General features: G+C 41.3%; 1 protein-coding gene across 8 annotated transcripts in view; it reads left to right on the forward strand.

The window, feature by feature from the left end:
- The window catches only part of Dip2c (disco interacting protein 2 homolog C), a 386,747-nt gene that overhangs the window by 319,514 nt on the left and 51,367 nt on the right, over positions 1-15,866 (forward strand). For all 8 annotated transcript variants that reach the window (XM_020160915.2, XM_020160916.2, XM_020160917.2 and 5 more), the window contains 6 exons: positions 4,786-4,895; positions 6,180-6,260; positions 12,883-13,006; positions 13,801-13,922; positions 15,505-15,616; positions 15,703-15,812. In XM_020160915.2, coding sequence (XP_020016504.1) covers positions 4,786-4,895; positions 6,180-6,260; positions 12,883-13,006; positions 13,801-13,922; positions 15,505-15,616; positions 15,703-15,812 — 659 coding nt within the window. The remainder of the gene's footprint in view (positions 1-4,785; positions 4,896-6,179; positions 6,261-12,882; positions 13,007-13,800; positions 13,923-15,504; positions 15,617-15,702; positions 15,813-15,866) is intronic.

Consider the following 15,866-nt stretch of genomic DNA (forward strand, 5'->3'; position numbering starts at 1 on the left):
TAAAGGTCAGGAAGAAAAATGGTCACCCATGTGTAAAGAGGGCCAAGGTCTTCAGACTCTAAACTTCTCACTTTTCCTCTCCACCTCAGAGATTTTTTTTTTTGTGGAAGCCAGCAGGAATTTAGGAAGTTGAGTGCTTTATCATTCCTGGTGTAAACTAATAGCTAAAGGACCAGAAAAATCATGCTTTCTACTTTGTACACGTAGGGCTGGTGGAGTGACTCAAGTGGTATAGAGCCTGCCTAGAAGCATGAGGCCCTGAGTTCAAGCCTCAGTGCCACCAAAAAAAAAAAAAAAAAAGTAACTACTTTGTAGACATATTAGATGTGCTTTTCTTTTTTTTTTTGGTTACTCTTTCATTTTCTACTTATCTGATTTGTTTTGTTGTTTTTCTTATATTCTAGATTTTCTTAACCATATCCTCTAATCCTTTATCCTTCACACCTTCATCTTATTTTCTCCATCCTTGATTTATAGGATTGTATAGTAAGATGTGGGGTTGCTGTTGACGGAAGTGTCATTTCTTTAAATCCTGTGGGTTTACTGCCTTCCATGGGTGAACCCCCTGTGTGGGGAACACAGGCATTGCCATTCAGAGAGCATAACGAAATGATGAAAAAGAGCCTCTTTGTTGAGATCCTGACCTAGGGCTTTCCACTACCAGTAATGCCAGGTGCAAAGTCTGGCAGTTGAGTAGTTTGTGAAGACAGGATTCGGGAGAAGCGTTTGCTATAGGGAGAATAATTTGCAAATACATGACGTGATCTTACAGCTACAGATCTCAACTCATCTGCCCACTGTCAAGAAATCCAGTAACTAGGGAAACCCAGCCATGACAAAAAAGCCATTGCCATTCACGTTCTGAGGCCAGGACTGCCAGAGCAAATGGCAGGGCACCTGCAGAAAGCCTGTTCTTAAGGGACAGGGCGAAAAGGATTATCCAGCAGGTTTGGAACCTTTGTGCATTGATACTGCAACTTACACATAAAGCTTTGTGTGAATGAAGAAAGGAAGAGATTATATATGATGTACAATAATATTTCACCAATGCACAATTATTTGTGTACATAAATGATGCACCATCTGGTTTCACTAAACTGAGAGTAAGGTAGTGTAATTCTGTTCCCTCAGAAACCTTTTTCTTTGGTGGGGAGAATGTCAGGAACTGAACTAGGGCCTCGTATGTGCTAAGCATGCAACTCTTACCCTGAGCTACACCCACATTCCCCGCCCAAGTATTTAAACAAATATAAAGTGGCAGCTGAGCTGAAAAGCCTGTAGAGTTCCCAGCTCTGCTGATGGCCTGTCTTGTACCCTAGGAGATGCTTCCCAGGGCCTCAGTTTCCACATGTGCACTGAGGGAATCAGATAAGATGATTTCCAAGTCCCCTCTGGAGCAAACATTTAAAATAATTCTGAACAGGTGCCATCGTTGGCAATCAAAGCAAACATTTACCGTGCCCTTTATGTGTAAGGCCTTTGTTAGATGCTTAAAACAGAAACTTGTAGACAACTCCTAAAATTAGAAACTTGTAGACAACCAAGCTTTTCTACTAGGTGAAAAGCTTACTTATTCATTTAATAATAACATGTATGTGAGCTTATGAAACTGAGCACAGAAACATTAAAGGACATTTTACCTAATGATCTGAGTTAGCAATGTTATAAAAGTTATAAAAACTAGCACAAGTCCACAGCTATGACTTCCCCTGTGGTTATCCATCAGAACGGACAGAGGACACTGTAAGAAATAAGACGCAGAGCGCCCCGTACCCAAGGAGCAGATATCACCTCTCTTCCAGGACTGTGTGTCTTAGCACCCTTCGAGATGAAACATCTGCCCTTTTCCTAACATGAATTTGTCAAGTACTGTATGGTAGGAATTCGATAATATGAAAATTGCAAGCTTGCAGATAAATCTGTAAATAGGAACTGGAGAGAGGATAAATGTGAATTCAAATACACACTTTTTGGGAGGTATATCTCAACTTCCATTTTCAAATTGTGAGACGGCAACTCACAGTAAGAGTGTTTCATACACACCAGCCTCGGATCAACACTGAGAGAGCATCGATTCCAGATGGGAACAGATTTTGTAAATGAGGTGCAGCAACAAGGCCTTCTGTCTCCAAGCAACAGTCAGGGGACATTAATGCATAAGTCTATGTGGGGTAAGAGGCACAGAAGGTCCCAGACTTCACCTTCAGAGATGCAAGCAGAAATCACCTTACCAAGGGGAGATTTTACCCAGGAACAGAAGAGCACAAAGTAAAGCATGTGAGAATGCCATATTCCCTATAATATTGCCCTTAACTGCACACAGTACAGGGACAGTAACAACACCAAGGACAATGATGGGAAGACAGAAAAAACGGGGAAACCAGTTTCCCCACAGCAAAAAATTAGTACAGGAACCAGAGGGGAATGAAGAAAACAGGTACTCAGATCCAGACTCCAACAAAATGAAGATGAACTATGCCAAAGAACCCAATGAAGCCCACAAGAATAATTTAAAAGAAGACATACTACAGGTACTCAGTGAGAATTTTATAGAGATGATACTGGATATGGTCAACCAAAATGTACAGAAGACACTCAAGAAATTCCAAGACAACAAAAATAGAGAATTTGAAAAAGCAAAAGAAGAAATAAAGGAAACCATACAATATTGCCTTCCCTCCCTCGATGATATATATATATATATGAATGCCGTTAAACCAGTTTCCAAGTTGGTTTCTTAAAGGAATCACCTTGCCCATCACATCTTCACCATGAGCATCATTAAGTCAGGTATCAGCTAAGCATTGGTGGCTCTCACCTGTAATCCTCTTAACCTGGAAGGCTGAAATCAGGAGGATTGAGATTCAAGGCCAACCTGGGAAAATACTTTACAATGCCCCATTTCCAAAATAACTAGATCAAAGAGAATTGGAGGTGTGGCTCAAGTGGCAGAGTACCTGGTTTGCGAGAGTGAAGCCCTGAGATCAAACCCTAGTCACATCTCCTTCTCCCCCAAAGCAGCAAATAGAACAGAAGTGGCTGAAGAGCAAGAACACTGACTCCTGGCATGTTTAATTATCTTCAGAAGCACTTAAGTCAGATGTTTCTACTGCAACCACAGAACAGCAGCTCCATTCATTCCCGCAACTAGCACATTGCTAGATTTTCTTGTTGTTTTGTTCAATGTGAAAAGACTATTTCATAGTTACTTTATTAAGAATGAATAAATTAGCCTGTTCACAAGTACCACACGGAGAAATTCAAAAATGGCTTAGCTGAATTTTTCAGGCACATTCTTCTGATTCCACAGAACCTGGCATCAAGCCCCAATAAATTGCCTAAAACCAAAGACACTAACAGACAGGAGGCCAGAAGTCTGTGGCTTAGAAAAGTCTCCACATTCCAGTCCTGCCTGGACTAAATTCACTATAGGCAACTGTGTAGGGAAGAGTGAGTGCCCTGTTCTCCACCAAAGGATGTAGGGCAGTAAACTGCCTTGAACATGAGCCATCATTCTGGTAAGTAAGGGGAATCCAAGACGACTACTAAGATGGGTGTCATGGGAACTGGCCCATTAGAAGCCTTATTCTTTGCCTCTATACCCCTTGACCTGCATTCTGTTTGGGTTTTGTTCACTTGTTTGATATGTTTTGTAAATAATTTGCTTAGCTACAAAGGCTCTTCATGTACCCTCAGTTATAAACATGCAAGTTCACCTTCATCAAAAGTTTAACAACTCTACTTAATGGTAGCTTTCAACTTATATTTTATCAAACCAAGAATTAAACATAAATTGATAATGCCAATTTGTTGTCTACTGAAATTCTTTTGGAAAGTGTTGTACTCTTTCTCCCTCTCTCCCTCTCTCCCTCTCTCCCTTCCTCCCCACCAAGGCCCATGCTTGTACACTTTTCACACAATGGAATATGTTCTAGAATATCTAACCTCTTCCTATACCTTGGTTTGTACATGTGTGTTTAATAAGCAGAAGATGTGTATTTTGAGGACCTAGATGACACCTGGGGTTTCTAGAACAGTGAGAAATTTTGAGTTTCTACAATTCTCTGAGAAACTTATTTATTTCATAAAATGAAAGCACATATCTTTTTTTCTCTTTCAAAATGTTCTCAGAAACTACAGAAATAGCATTAGCAATTGAGTCTGCGACAGTGGAATGAAGAAGAACTTTGATTTTACCATAGCCTTTCAGTTTATCTTCCACATCTCACTGTGGGCCTGATAGCCTAAAATTTTATGAGTCAGTAAAATATATGAATAAGTGATTCTCTATCATGTCCCTCAACAGTATTACTCTCTAAATCCATCCCAAAAGGTATTTGTTTATGTATTATAATTTGTTTTTGGCCAGAAACACCACAGATCAAGAATAAACATAATCCCAAAGTCTCTAGCTACTTCCAGTGAAGTGTATGGAGTTTTAAAATTCTCTGTTTGTCTTCTGTATAATTTACGTAACCATTTTTGTGAATATGTATCAGTACCCCTAGGTTCACATTTACTGGAAAATGGCTTAGAGGGTAACTAAGAGGATTTCACATAGGACGAAAATATTACTTGTATGTAACCCCTCACTGAGGCTTGTTTGGTTTTACTTATCATTATTATCATTTCGGTGATGTCTTTGAAACCTATTCTAATAAGAGTTAGTGAAAGCCAGGTCACTTGAAAGGTTTTCTCAGAGGAAACTCATTACCAAGGTGGGGAATTATGTCTTTAGGAATTTCCTTTTGTTGTCTCCAAACTCATGCTTCTGTTTCCTTCTAGAAATTGGCCCTGCCTCTGTGATGGTGGGAAACTTGGTGTCTGGAAAGAGGATTGCCCAAGCTAGTGGCAGAGACCTGGGTCAGATAGAAGACAACGACCAGGCCCGGAAGGTAAGAGTTGAGGCTCAGAGCACACACGTCCCCTTGACTCCAGAGCTGAAGTAGATGCCATGGCACAGAGTGACTGTCCCCAGAATTTGCCACTGTGCCAGCTCCACATCCACTACTGATGGTGCATCTTTAGTGTTTGTCCTATATAAAAGACAGCTGTGTGTGCCATCGTGTAAGGGAAATATGTTTATTAGGGGATGCAATGTTTTAGAAAGTTTCACAGTGGCACAGCAGTTAGTTAGTGGTGTCTTCCCACAACTGGCAGGACTTAGAAGAGTGTTTGGAAATCATCCCATCTTGGTGTCCTCGCACCACTCACTCCTAACTATCCCCCAGCCCTGATATGACGCCTACACTGACACACACTGGCCTTACTTACATTCTTCTGTCCTTTGGTCTTTGCCAGCCAAATCTCCTAACTGCACCTGCAAGAGAAATCCTTGAACCCCTTCCACCCACATAGGACACAACTTATCCTGGGTAGCTGTGAGTCCCCATTATAGCCATTCAGCCTTGATAGCATCTAAGTTTCATCAGAAGACACCCTGTCTCCCTTAACCAAAAGGTGGTCCCATTCTATATAAGCTATTAGGAAATATGACAAAGCCAGCCATTTATGATACTGCCAGTGTAGTAACATATAGCAGTTTTTTCATTGAAAGCACTTGATCCTGGCCCCACCCTTACAGTACATTTCTATTAGTAAAAGGGATTAGGGCTGTGCATGGCTGTTTACTCTACCCTGACATGAGATAGGGCTGTCCTTTTTATTACAGAACAAATCAATACAGCGCATATAACCTGTAATTTGCAATGCAGTTAAATGACACCCAGAGAATTGCCATTCTAAAAACATAAATTTAATAGAGCCCATTTTTTAAGGCGATAGATCTGTCATTGCAGTCCACAAAAATCAGCTTTGCATCTTCTGGCTACCCCAGAAGAAAGAATTTGCTATGTCAGCTACCTTTGCACGTAAGGGAAATAATTCTCCCCATCCTTGGATTGACTTTTAAAGAACTTGCCCAACAAAGGCAACTTGCCAACAACCCCTTTGGGATGTCGAGTTAAGTCAGGTGCATTCTAAGTCACTACAGGAAAGAAGTATAAGCACTTGCTTGTTCTGTTGATTATATATTTGTCAGAGTTTTTTCTAAGAATGTCCTGAAAGCATAGTACCTTAAGACTTCCAAATGCACTTGGATAATTTATTTTTACTTAAATGTTGAGATGCCCAGCCCAGACTCCAGTGGCGTGACACTGACGCCCTTTCCATTCTTCCAGTTCCTGTTCCTCTCAGAGGTCTTGCAGTGGAGGGCGCAGACCACCCCAGACCACGTGCTGTACACGCTGCTCAACTGTCGGGTGAGGCATGCGGAGCTCGCGTTTCCTCGTTGCTTACCTTGTCGGATCTGAACTGGTTCCTGGGAGGTGCTCTTGCTATAAAACATTCCTGATTTAAACCTTTGCCTTCAGTCCTAAGTGAATTCCTTCTGTTTATTTGGAGTTTTGTTTTGTTTTGTTTTGCTGTTGTGACTAAGATTTTCTTTTTACTTAAGGCTTGCTTTTAAATATAATCTACCTACATGTACCTGTTTATGGATGTGGCTATAGCTATCCTGTTTGCAAATTTCCAGCTCAAAAACCAGTGCTTAATGATATCTACAACAGAGAACAGTTGCAGACGCATGAGACACTCATTTTTGTTATGATTACAGAACTACTTTTTATACATAAGAAGTTAGGCATTAATTACAGATTCAGGAATAAAAATCATGACTATTTTATAAACATAAAGCTTCTGTTTCCATTTCCCATTTGGAAATCAAAGTCATCAAATATCCCATAATAGTACTTAGGAGTCAGGTCTTAAATACACAAGCAAATGTTAACAATAAAAGTTAAATGCAAAATCTTAATATGCTTGTTAATTTTTTTTTTGTTACAAAAACAAAGCTTGGAAAATAGATTTCAGATGTAGGCCTTGGCAAATATGGGTGCCTGCAACTCTTTGAAATTTATGGTTGTTTAGAGTTGCTAAGTCTCAAAGTCCTAGAGTACAAAGAGGTGCCTCTTGCCATATGAAGCAGCAGATTAATGACAAAAGGAAAAGTCAACAACTAAATTAATCCTTAACCTTTAATATAGGTTTCTAGTTATAAGAACATTCTTAGCATATGACTTAGTTCATCTAAATACCTCTCACCCTCTTCCACCATAGAGGTGCTTATAATCTTGAGGTTGTCTTGTGTGCAGCTTTGGTTTTTGTGGCCCTTTGTGCACTGCTTCTTCTCAAGGAAAAGTCCTGAGAGTCAGGAAAGACCATCTTCCCACTTCCCAGTGGCCCCTGTGCTCCCTGACTATGGTGGAGCTCCTTCCCTCTAAGCAAACCCTCACACTCACAGCTTTCATGGATCCAGTTGCCTATAGGCACTTGGCAGAGTCTGAGGTTTGAGGGTTCAGTTGCTACAAATCTTTGTCTAAAATTCCACCTTCTATTCTTCACTGGATCCGTCCTCATGAACATAGATGACTCTTACCTTCCCAGCACAGTTGATCACTCACCTTCTTCAGCAGCTGTGATGCTATCCAAGTTTCTCTTTGGTCACTTCTTCCTTGACCCTCCTTATTTTCTCCATGTGGTGTTTCTCCTGTAAGCTGCTCATGATTTCTTTCTCTATAGTCTCAGTATCTCCTTAAAGACTTCCACTATCACTTCCAAAAGTCTGAATCGTTTTTGAAACTCTTCTCCCAACATTGTGTAATTTATTGATCCCAGATTTATAGGATGGATAAATATCTTTGTCTAAACATTCTGGAGGTATAAATGGATGTCTCAAGAGGCAGTAGACCCCTGTAAATGTAAAGATTCAAAATGGGTTGTGATACGTTGCTGGACAGGAGGAGGAAGATAGTGATATTCTAGCTGCATCTAATTTGAGGGACGAACCCTCATGTTGCTCACTGAAGTGATGCTGGAGCACCAGGCCTGGTGTCTAATTGGTCTGACCCTGTGAAATTGGCCATGCCCTTGAGCCCCTATGATTACAGTCATTTGCTGTAGTGAGACATTGGATCTTCTGGGGAAATGTTTACTAGAAATAACTCATAAGCTTTAAAATAGCTTCAGTAAAGACAACAGAAAGTCAGGTGTAATATGTCATAGGGTACAAAAACTGTGAATAAATTTACTTCAGATTAGCATGCAGAAAAGATGGTCCAAGGATACCTTCTCCTTTTCGATGTGACATGCTGCTTCCTGAAGCTCTCTTAGTGTGGAGGCAGGACCTTCCTGAGCTGTTTAAAAGGGCATAGCTTTGTTTTTGTTATTCTCTTGAAAGGGTCAGATACAAATATCTGTGTTCCCTTACCATTCTTTGCTACCTTATGTGAACACTTATAGTTGGTCAACCTGCAGCAAATGGGAAGCAGCATCTGATAGTGGCTACAGCGTACTCTCTACTTAAATCAACTTTCTACTTCAGTGCTGTCCAACAGAAATACAAAACAAGCTCTATGTGTAATTATATGTTTTCTAAAAAAACATATGCCAAAGAATCGGAAGGAGCAGGTGTGGTTCATTATAATAATGAGGTCCTTAACATGTTTCCCTGTTAGTATATGTCACCAACTGCCTTTCTAGGGTTTGGTAGCCACGCACAGTTAGTGCTTCCATCTTGGACAGAGAATTTCTATTGATTATGAATTTGGCCACTGCTTCCCATTGGCTCATTTTAAATGGTTGAACAGTTTTTAGCTCATAAGTATGAGTGGTGTGTTCTGTTGGTTGCACACAGTATTTATTCATGTTCTCTCCTTTGCCAAAAGTAATCAGATGTGAGTTGCTGGACAAAATTTATGGTAGAAATTGAGGATATAATTCGTGGCAAATAATGAAAAACTTATATTTTTGAAACTACTTTACATACAAAAGTTTCTCTTGTTTTAGGGGAGGTCATTTTTGGTTTTTGTTGTTTTGTTTTGTTTTACAGAAACACCAGCAAACAGTTATTTTTTTTAACTTCCAATAACAGACTTAGAATGTTAAAATACATATGTTTGGCTTTTTCTTCATTCTTCAGTTATTTTAGTTGCTATTTGATTAGTATAAAACTTTAAAATGGTATCAAACAGAGTTATTGATACTGAAGTTTGTTTTCTTTAGAATAACATTTGGCTGGTGGATTTCTCTGCATTAGCATTCTGTCATAAACACTTCCAAGACTTTGTTTGAAAATGGTCCTAACTTTGGGTGAAATCAATTTACCTAGAAACCTTCTTACTCAGCAGTCTTCAGTGTGGAAATCTCAGTTTTTCCATAAATGTTAATGATGACTGTTACCTGAGGGTGCCTGGCTATTGCTTTACTGGACCACTCACTTAGAATGTTTCATTTTTTTCTTAGCAACTGGTTCTTGGGAAAGTGAATCACATATAGAAAACCAGTGGTGTTTCTCTTAAGGTAAAAGGTTGTCTTAAGATGATCTCAAAGAGCAAATGATAATGAGCAGTGTCCACATGTGACCTGTGTCATGTTGTAGCCCCACTGTATGGTGGAGTCATGTCACATTCAGCTGGGGAAAAGAAGAGGATCAAGAAAGACACTCATTAAGCTTGTTATTGGCACCTGGGCTGCCAGTGTACTCTGAGTCATTCCTCTGTACTGGAGGAAGGGTAATTGGGAAACCTGATCTCCACACACCAGTACCCACTCACTGGGATTCCAGTGTTCAATATTGCTCATGCAGTATTTCCTTTCCAGGCAGAAAAGTCACCCATCCCTGGTCACCTGGTGACATAGCCCCAGCTGTGGAGGAAAAACTGCTTATATTAGACTTCTCGTGGGAGAGAGGCCTTTTTTAGCACAGCATCTTCTTAAGGGATTTGAGGATGGTTTTAATTAATTTCAAATCATTGCACATGCTAACTTCAGAACCCAGTTCCTGCAAAGAGTGCCCCTCCTCTGTGCCATTATCACAGTGTGTCTAGAAGCTTTGCTCTTCACTTTGGTACTGACTCCGTAAAAGGATTTGCCCTTTGTGAAAATTGTGTTTCAGAAGGTTATCAAAAATAAAAGACAGCATGTGAATTAAATTTCACATTTTGTAAGGACCCATGGGTAGGAATTTTTCCCGAAGTAGAATCTAAACATATTTTCAGATACACTCCCAGCTGCTGGTTGTGTCTCATCCAAGCTTTTCAAATCTTGGGACTCAGAGTGGGCTTTGTCTTCTGCCAGAAAAGGTAGGTTTTGTTAGGAAATTGGTCCATTTTTTGCTACTATAATGAAATTCCTGAGCCTGGACACTTTATAAAGAAACAGTTTTATATTGGCTCACAGTTTTGGATGTGCAAGTTTGATGGGCTCTTCTAGTGACGGCCTTCTTGTCAGCACAATCCTGAGGCAATGCAGAGCATCACATAGCAAGGGAAAGGGAACACACGTGTGTATATGGTGTTTCTCGTCTTACAGAGCCATCAAGATTTAATAATGATATTCCGTTCTAATGACATTGTCTAATCCTAGTCACTATCCAAAATCCCACCTCTAAACACACTAAGTTTCTTTCCTCTTAATTCCTCACAGTTGGGATTAAATTGTAACACAGGAAACTTTAGGGAACACTTGAACCATATCCAAACCCTAGTAGGGATCATTAGCTGTCCCAAAGATAAGGAGAAAAATTAGTCACAGATGTTGTACAAACTGTGGGCTGAGATGGGCATATTGTAACCTGGACAGCAGCCCAGTGGTGAGGGAAGTGTGCAGAACAGGAAGGTCCCCTGGGTAGAAAGAGAAGGGTTAGCCAGTTCCACCAACTCTCTCTTCTGAGACTACTGCTGCTCTTCCATTTTCCCTGACAGTAGGTGGTAGGCTGACTTTCTTTATAAAAAGACCAGCACACTGCAGTATTCAGGGTGGACTTGGATGGGGCCCTCACCCCCACCCCACCAATGTGAGGACTGAGGTGGTACCCGGCATCACCATCAGCTCTGCTTTGCATTTCTGATCCATAATCACTTTGAAGAACTCCTGGGCAATTGAGTCAGGGAGTGTGCATTTTGGCTCTTGTGAGCAGCTGTGGTCTCCGTGGGTAAATGCTCAGACGAATACTGATCTTTATAGTCATCAAAGTCTAACTTTTTGGCTAGATTTTCTAGATTCACAGTCTTTTTGCTTTTAACCCATCTTTGCTACATTCTGCTTTCTAGTTTTTCTGTTATTGACTGATTGATTGATTGACAAAGTTTTGGTGTATTTCCCAGGCTGGTCTCCCAACTCCCAATCCTCCCACCTCAACCTTATGAGTTGATTATAGGCATACCTAACTGTCTTCTATTTTATGTATCTCTTTCTATTTTATTTTTTCACCTTCCTCTGAAAAAAAATAATTATAGAAAGTATGTGAAATGAGAAGCTTTAATTCAGAGACATGTAAGCCAAACATCTCCATGAAAAAAAAAAAAAAACAGCCACAGCATCAGTAGGAAGGGTCTGAAGGCCAATGGGGCCATTACTCAGGTCTTGTGCTGCCCTGACTTTCTGTGTGGAGGTCATTGAGACGGTGCCTTGATCTCCCAGAGCTCACTGTGATAACCAGTAGTTAATGCTTTTGCTAAGTACCAATAGTCAGCATGTGTATCTAAACACATAAAATTCTCTTTCTCTTCCATCAGTCCCTTACCACTCCAATACCTGTGCTATGGTGGCACACAGGTGGGTCATTCAGGGTGGCAATTGTGATGTATTTTTCCTAATGTTGCCCCAGAGGCTCTGATCACTTTGGTTCCTTTGCGGTTCTCATTATTCCATGTTGCTACTCCTCCCACCAGATCCATTTGGACATCACCTCCTCACATAACCCTTGGGTTGTTGAGGTTCAGTCTCTGAGTCTCTAGACCTCACTGTGCTTTTCTGTGACTCCCACCAGCTCCCACACCATTGTTTCATGCTGCCGTTGAAGAAGTGTTCAACTCAGGTTGTCCAGGATCACTTTGCAGCTTCTGTAGCTTTCCTCATTCTGTAGACTCCTGGCCAGAACAGAATACCCCTTACAGAAAGGCCTGTTAGTTGCTTTAAGACAGAACTTGATCGTATGGAAGAAGTTTCTAGAATTGCTGTACACATTAATATCTTCACATCTGGGAATGACACAAATGAATTCTAATTGTAAAATTTGTCCTCAGGAAAATATTTTTAGCTGAATGTTTATAATTTGTGTGGTTTTTATTTGTTGTTTGTTTTTGAGTCAGGCTGGCCTCAAACTCTCAATCCTTCAGCATCCCAAGTTCTGAGATTACAGGTGTATACTGCCATGCCTGGCTGTAATTGCATTGTTAAATACTTTTCTTGCAACAGTGAATCCCATACTTTTTTGATATTTCCTACTACCTATCTCACTACTAATCTTCCCTAATAACCCTCTTTTAAGGTATTTTTTTAAAGTAAAAGTATTATTTTCTGTTTATTTCTACATACTTAAAAAGTTTACATGAAAGTAGATTTGTGTATTCTTTTTTCTTTAGGTTTTTTGTTTTTTTTTTTTTTTGCCTTTTGACTTCCTTAATTTTTGAATTGGCTTTTCTTAATAAAAATTTGTAACTGGTTTTATTTCTTAATATATGAGTCCTGCAGATTTAGTACTAATTCCTATTGCCAGTGACAGTGGTACTGAAGTCACAAAATGACTGTTCTTTAAATTCAGATAATAATTTGTTTAAAAAATTTTCATGTGAACCACAGTATATCTAAATGCCTCTTTGATGCCATACTTCTTACCTGGCTGGAGAAAGAGATTGACTTCTAGTGATACAGGAGGGTTTGGGTGGTGGGAGGGAAACCTAAAATGGTCGTGCAATCCTGTGAATGTACCAAGAACCACTGAATCGCACATGTGAATAAGTGAATTGTATGATGTGTGAACTACCTCCCAATAGCAGTCATGGCAAAGAGTGTTGTGTAACCACTCGTTCTTGTGATACTCAGGGTACAATAGCCAACTCACTGACGTGTGTCCAGCTGCATAAGCGTGCTGAGAAGATAGCTGTGATGTTGATGGAAAGGGGTCACCTACAGGACGGAGACCACGTGGCTTTAGTCTACCCACCAGGTAAAGAGCAGGACTCAGACCTGAGAAGTGGTGAGGTCAGCATTTGTGAATGAGGCACACAGTTGACACCCTCTGCCCTTGTATAGAGTTTCTGGATTATTGCTGAAAAGGATTACTGTATCCAGCTGAACTCTAATGGGGCTCACTTATCTCTAGTTACTCCCATGCACAGAGATGAACCCATGTGTTAGAGGCTTAAATAAACTAATATTAATCAAAACTTTTATACCTAAATTCGTTGTTAGAGAACTTAGATAGTTCACTTAATAGTAGTTAAGTCTTTCAGTACTAAATTGGCAGTCGTAGAATTGGGTAACTTCTGAGAGAAATGACACAGAAATGAAATGTCTGGGCTTCTTTGGTGGCTTCTACTTTAAAGAACAGGCCAAATGAAAGTGTTGGCTAAGGCTTGCCAAAATGCTCAGGGAGGAAGGGAGTCTCCTTAAGGTTTGATTGCTTGCTTCACTCTCTGACTTTTCCCATACTAGAATTTATGCTGACTGTGATGGCAGTCATTAAAAAATGAGATTTGGCTAGGTGGTTTATGCTTATAATCCCACCTACTCAGGAGGTGGAGACAGGAAGATTGCAAGTTGGATGCCAGCACCAGCAAAGTTAGTGAAACCCTATCTCAGAAACAAAATAAAAACAAAAGAGCTGGGAGCATGGCTCAAGTGGCAGAGCCCCTGCCAAGGTCTTCCACTGTGGGTACTGTGTTCAATCCCAACACTGCAAAGAAGAAAAAGAGATGTGATTTGCTTCTAGTAAGAGTTTCTGTCCTCCTCCTTGTGCAGGCATAGACCTCATTGCAGCATTTTATGGCTGCCTGTATGCGGGCTGCGTGCCAATCACCGTACGTCCTCCACACCCGCAGAACATCGCGACCACGTTGCCTACAGTCAAGATGATTGTAGAGGTAACAGACCTGGAAGGGTGTGGGCACTTCACCTGCCTCATCAGAGTGTTGAGCTGCAGGTCACTGACCTAAAATCTCCTATGGTGGCTGCTGCTGGCTATGGGCCTGTGTGTATGTGTGTGGACTCAAAGTGACAGGACACTAATGTCCCCACCGCCACCTTGAGGGAGCTTATCAGCTAGGTCTGGAAGCAAGAGTTGAAGCTGAGGTGTGAAACAGGGTACTTGGTACGAGTACTTGGTAGCAGGTACTTCAGCGCATGGCAATTGAGAAGCCAGCTCCCCATAGGCTACCCCCACCACACTGCGGGGCTTCCCCCTAAAGCCAGCCAAGCAAACCAAAGGGGAAAGCAGTACATTTTAGGAAGTTCCTCTCTGGATTTAGGGGCCACCGTGTTCCTTTTTGAGAGTAGAGATATGTTTTTACATGTTTGCATCTGGGGAAGTTTAAGATTGGAAAGTGGTTTTCCCTATTGGAGGAGGAGCCCTGAGAAGCAAAATTAGTCAGATTAAGAACTCATGTTGGAGTACTTCCATGGCACAGACTCCTGCTGGAAGTACTTGTCATTTCTGCACATGTGCGACACTCTTTAGTAGAATTGAGCTCAAGTGGTAGAGTGCTTGCTAGGTGCTGAGTTTAAACCCCAGTACCTGGAATTGGAGAACATCATTCTGAGTGAGGTTAGCCTGGCTCAAAAGACCAAAAATCGTATGTTCTCCCTCATATGCGGACATTAGATCAAGGGCAAACACAACAAGGGGATTGGACTTTGAGCACATGATAAAAGCGAGAGCACACAAGGGAGGGGTGAGGATAGGTAAGACACCTAAAAAACTAGCTAGCATTTGTTGCCCTTAACACAGAGAAACTAAAGCAGATACCTTAAAGCAACTGAGGCCAATAGGAGAAGGGGACCAGGAACTAGAGAAAAGATTAGATCAAAAAGAATTAACCTAGAAGGTAACACCCACGCACAGGAAATCAATGTGAGTCAATGCCCTGTATAGCTATCCTTATCTCAACCAGCAAAACCCCTTGTTCCTTCCTATTATTGCTTATACTCTCTCTACAACAAAATTAGAAATAAGGGCAAAATAGTTTCTGCTGGGTATTGCGGGGGGGAGCGGGAGGGGGAGGAGTGGGTGGTAAGGGAGGGGGTGGGGGCAGGGGGGAGAAATGAACCAAGCCTTGTATGCACATATGAATAATAAAAGAAAAATGAAAAAAAAAAAAAAGAAAAGAAACCCCAGTACCACCCAAAAAAGGAAAAATAGAGCTAGTGGTGAGAGAGTGGGAAGTCCTGATATTCTTCAGGTGTGGAGAAGAAGTTTAATGCTCTCCTGGATGTGACCAAAACACTGGCAGTAGTCAGCCCTCAGCAGTGCAGGAGTGGGGACCTCAGTTGCCCATGCTGGCTCTTTAGAGGAGACAGTGCTCTAGGGAATCCAATCTTCCTGTTAAGCTGTGTGGTTTAACATGTATGGTGAACACATACACAAGCACACATGTGATGAACGTGCCGTATATTTGCTCATTTCTGGTCCGTGTTTATTCATTCCGTTCTTGTCTCTCTGTCCTTCAGGTGAGCCGCTCTGCCTGTCTGATGACAACACAACTGATCTGTAAACTCCTACGGTCCAGGGAAGCAGCAGCAGCTGTAGATGTCAGGGCATGGCCTCTCATACTGGACACAGGTCAGCACTGGCTGGCTGGATGCTTTCGCTCAATATGGTCTTGAATGAGGGCAGACAAACCGATAGCTTTGGTTTTTTTTCTATAGATGACTTGCCAAAGAAGCGGCCTGCCCAGATCTACAAACCTTCCAACCCAGACACGCTGGCCTATCTTGACTTCAGTGTATCCACAACTGGGATGCTAGCTGGCGTAAAGGTGAGGAGTGGGCTTGTGTCAGCTGACAGGCTGTGCATGGTGGTCAGCTCATGT

The sequence above is a fragment of the Castor canadensis genome, chromosome 15 (assembly GCF_047511655.1).
Source record: "Castor canadensis chromosome 15, mCasCan1.hap1v2, whole genome shotgun sequence".
NCBI classification, from domain to species: Eukaryota; Metazoa; Chordata; class Mammalia; order Rodentia; family Castoridae; genus Castor; species Castor canadensis.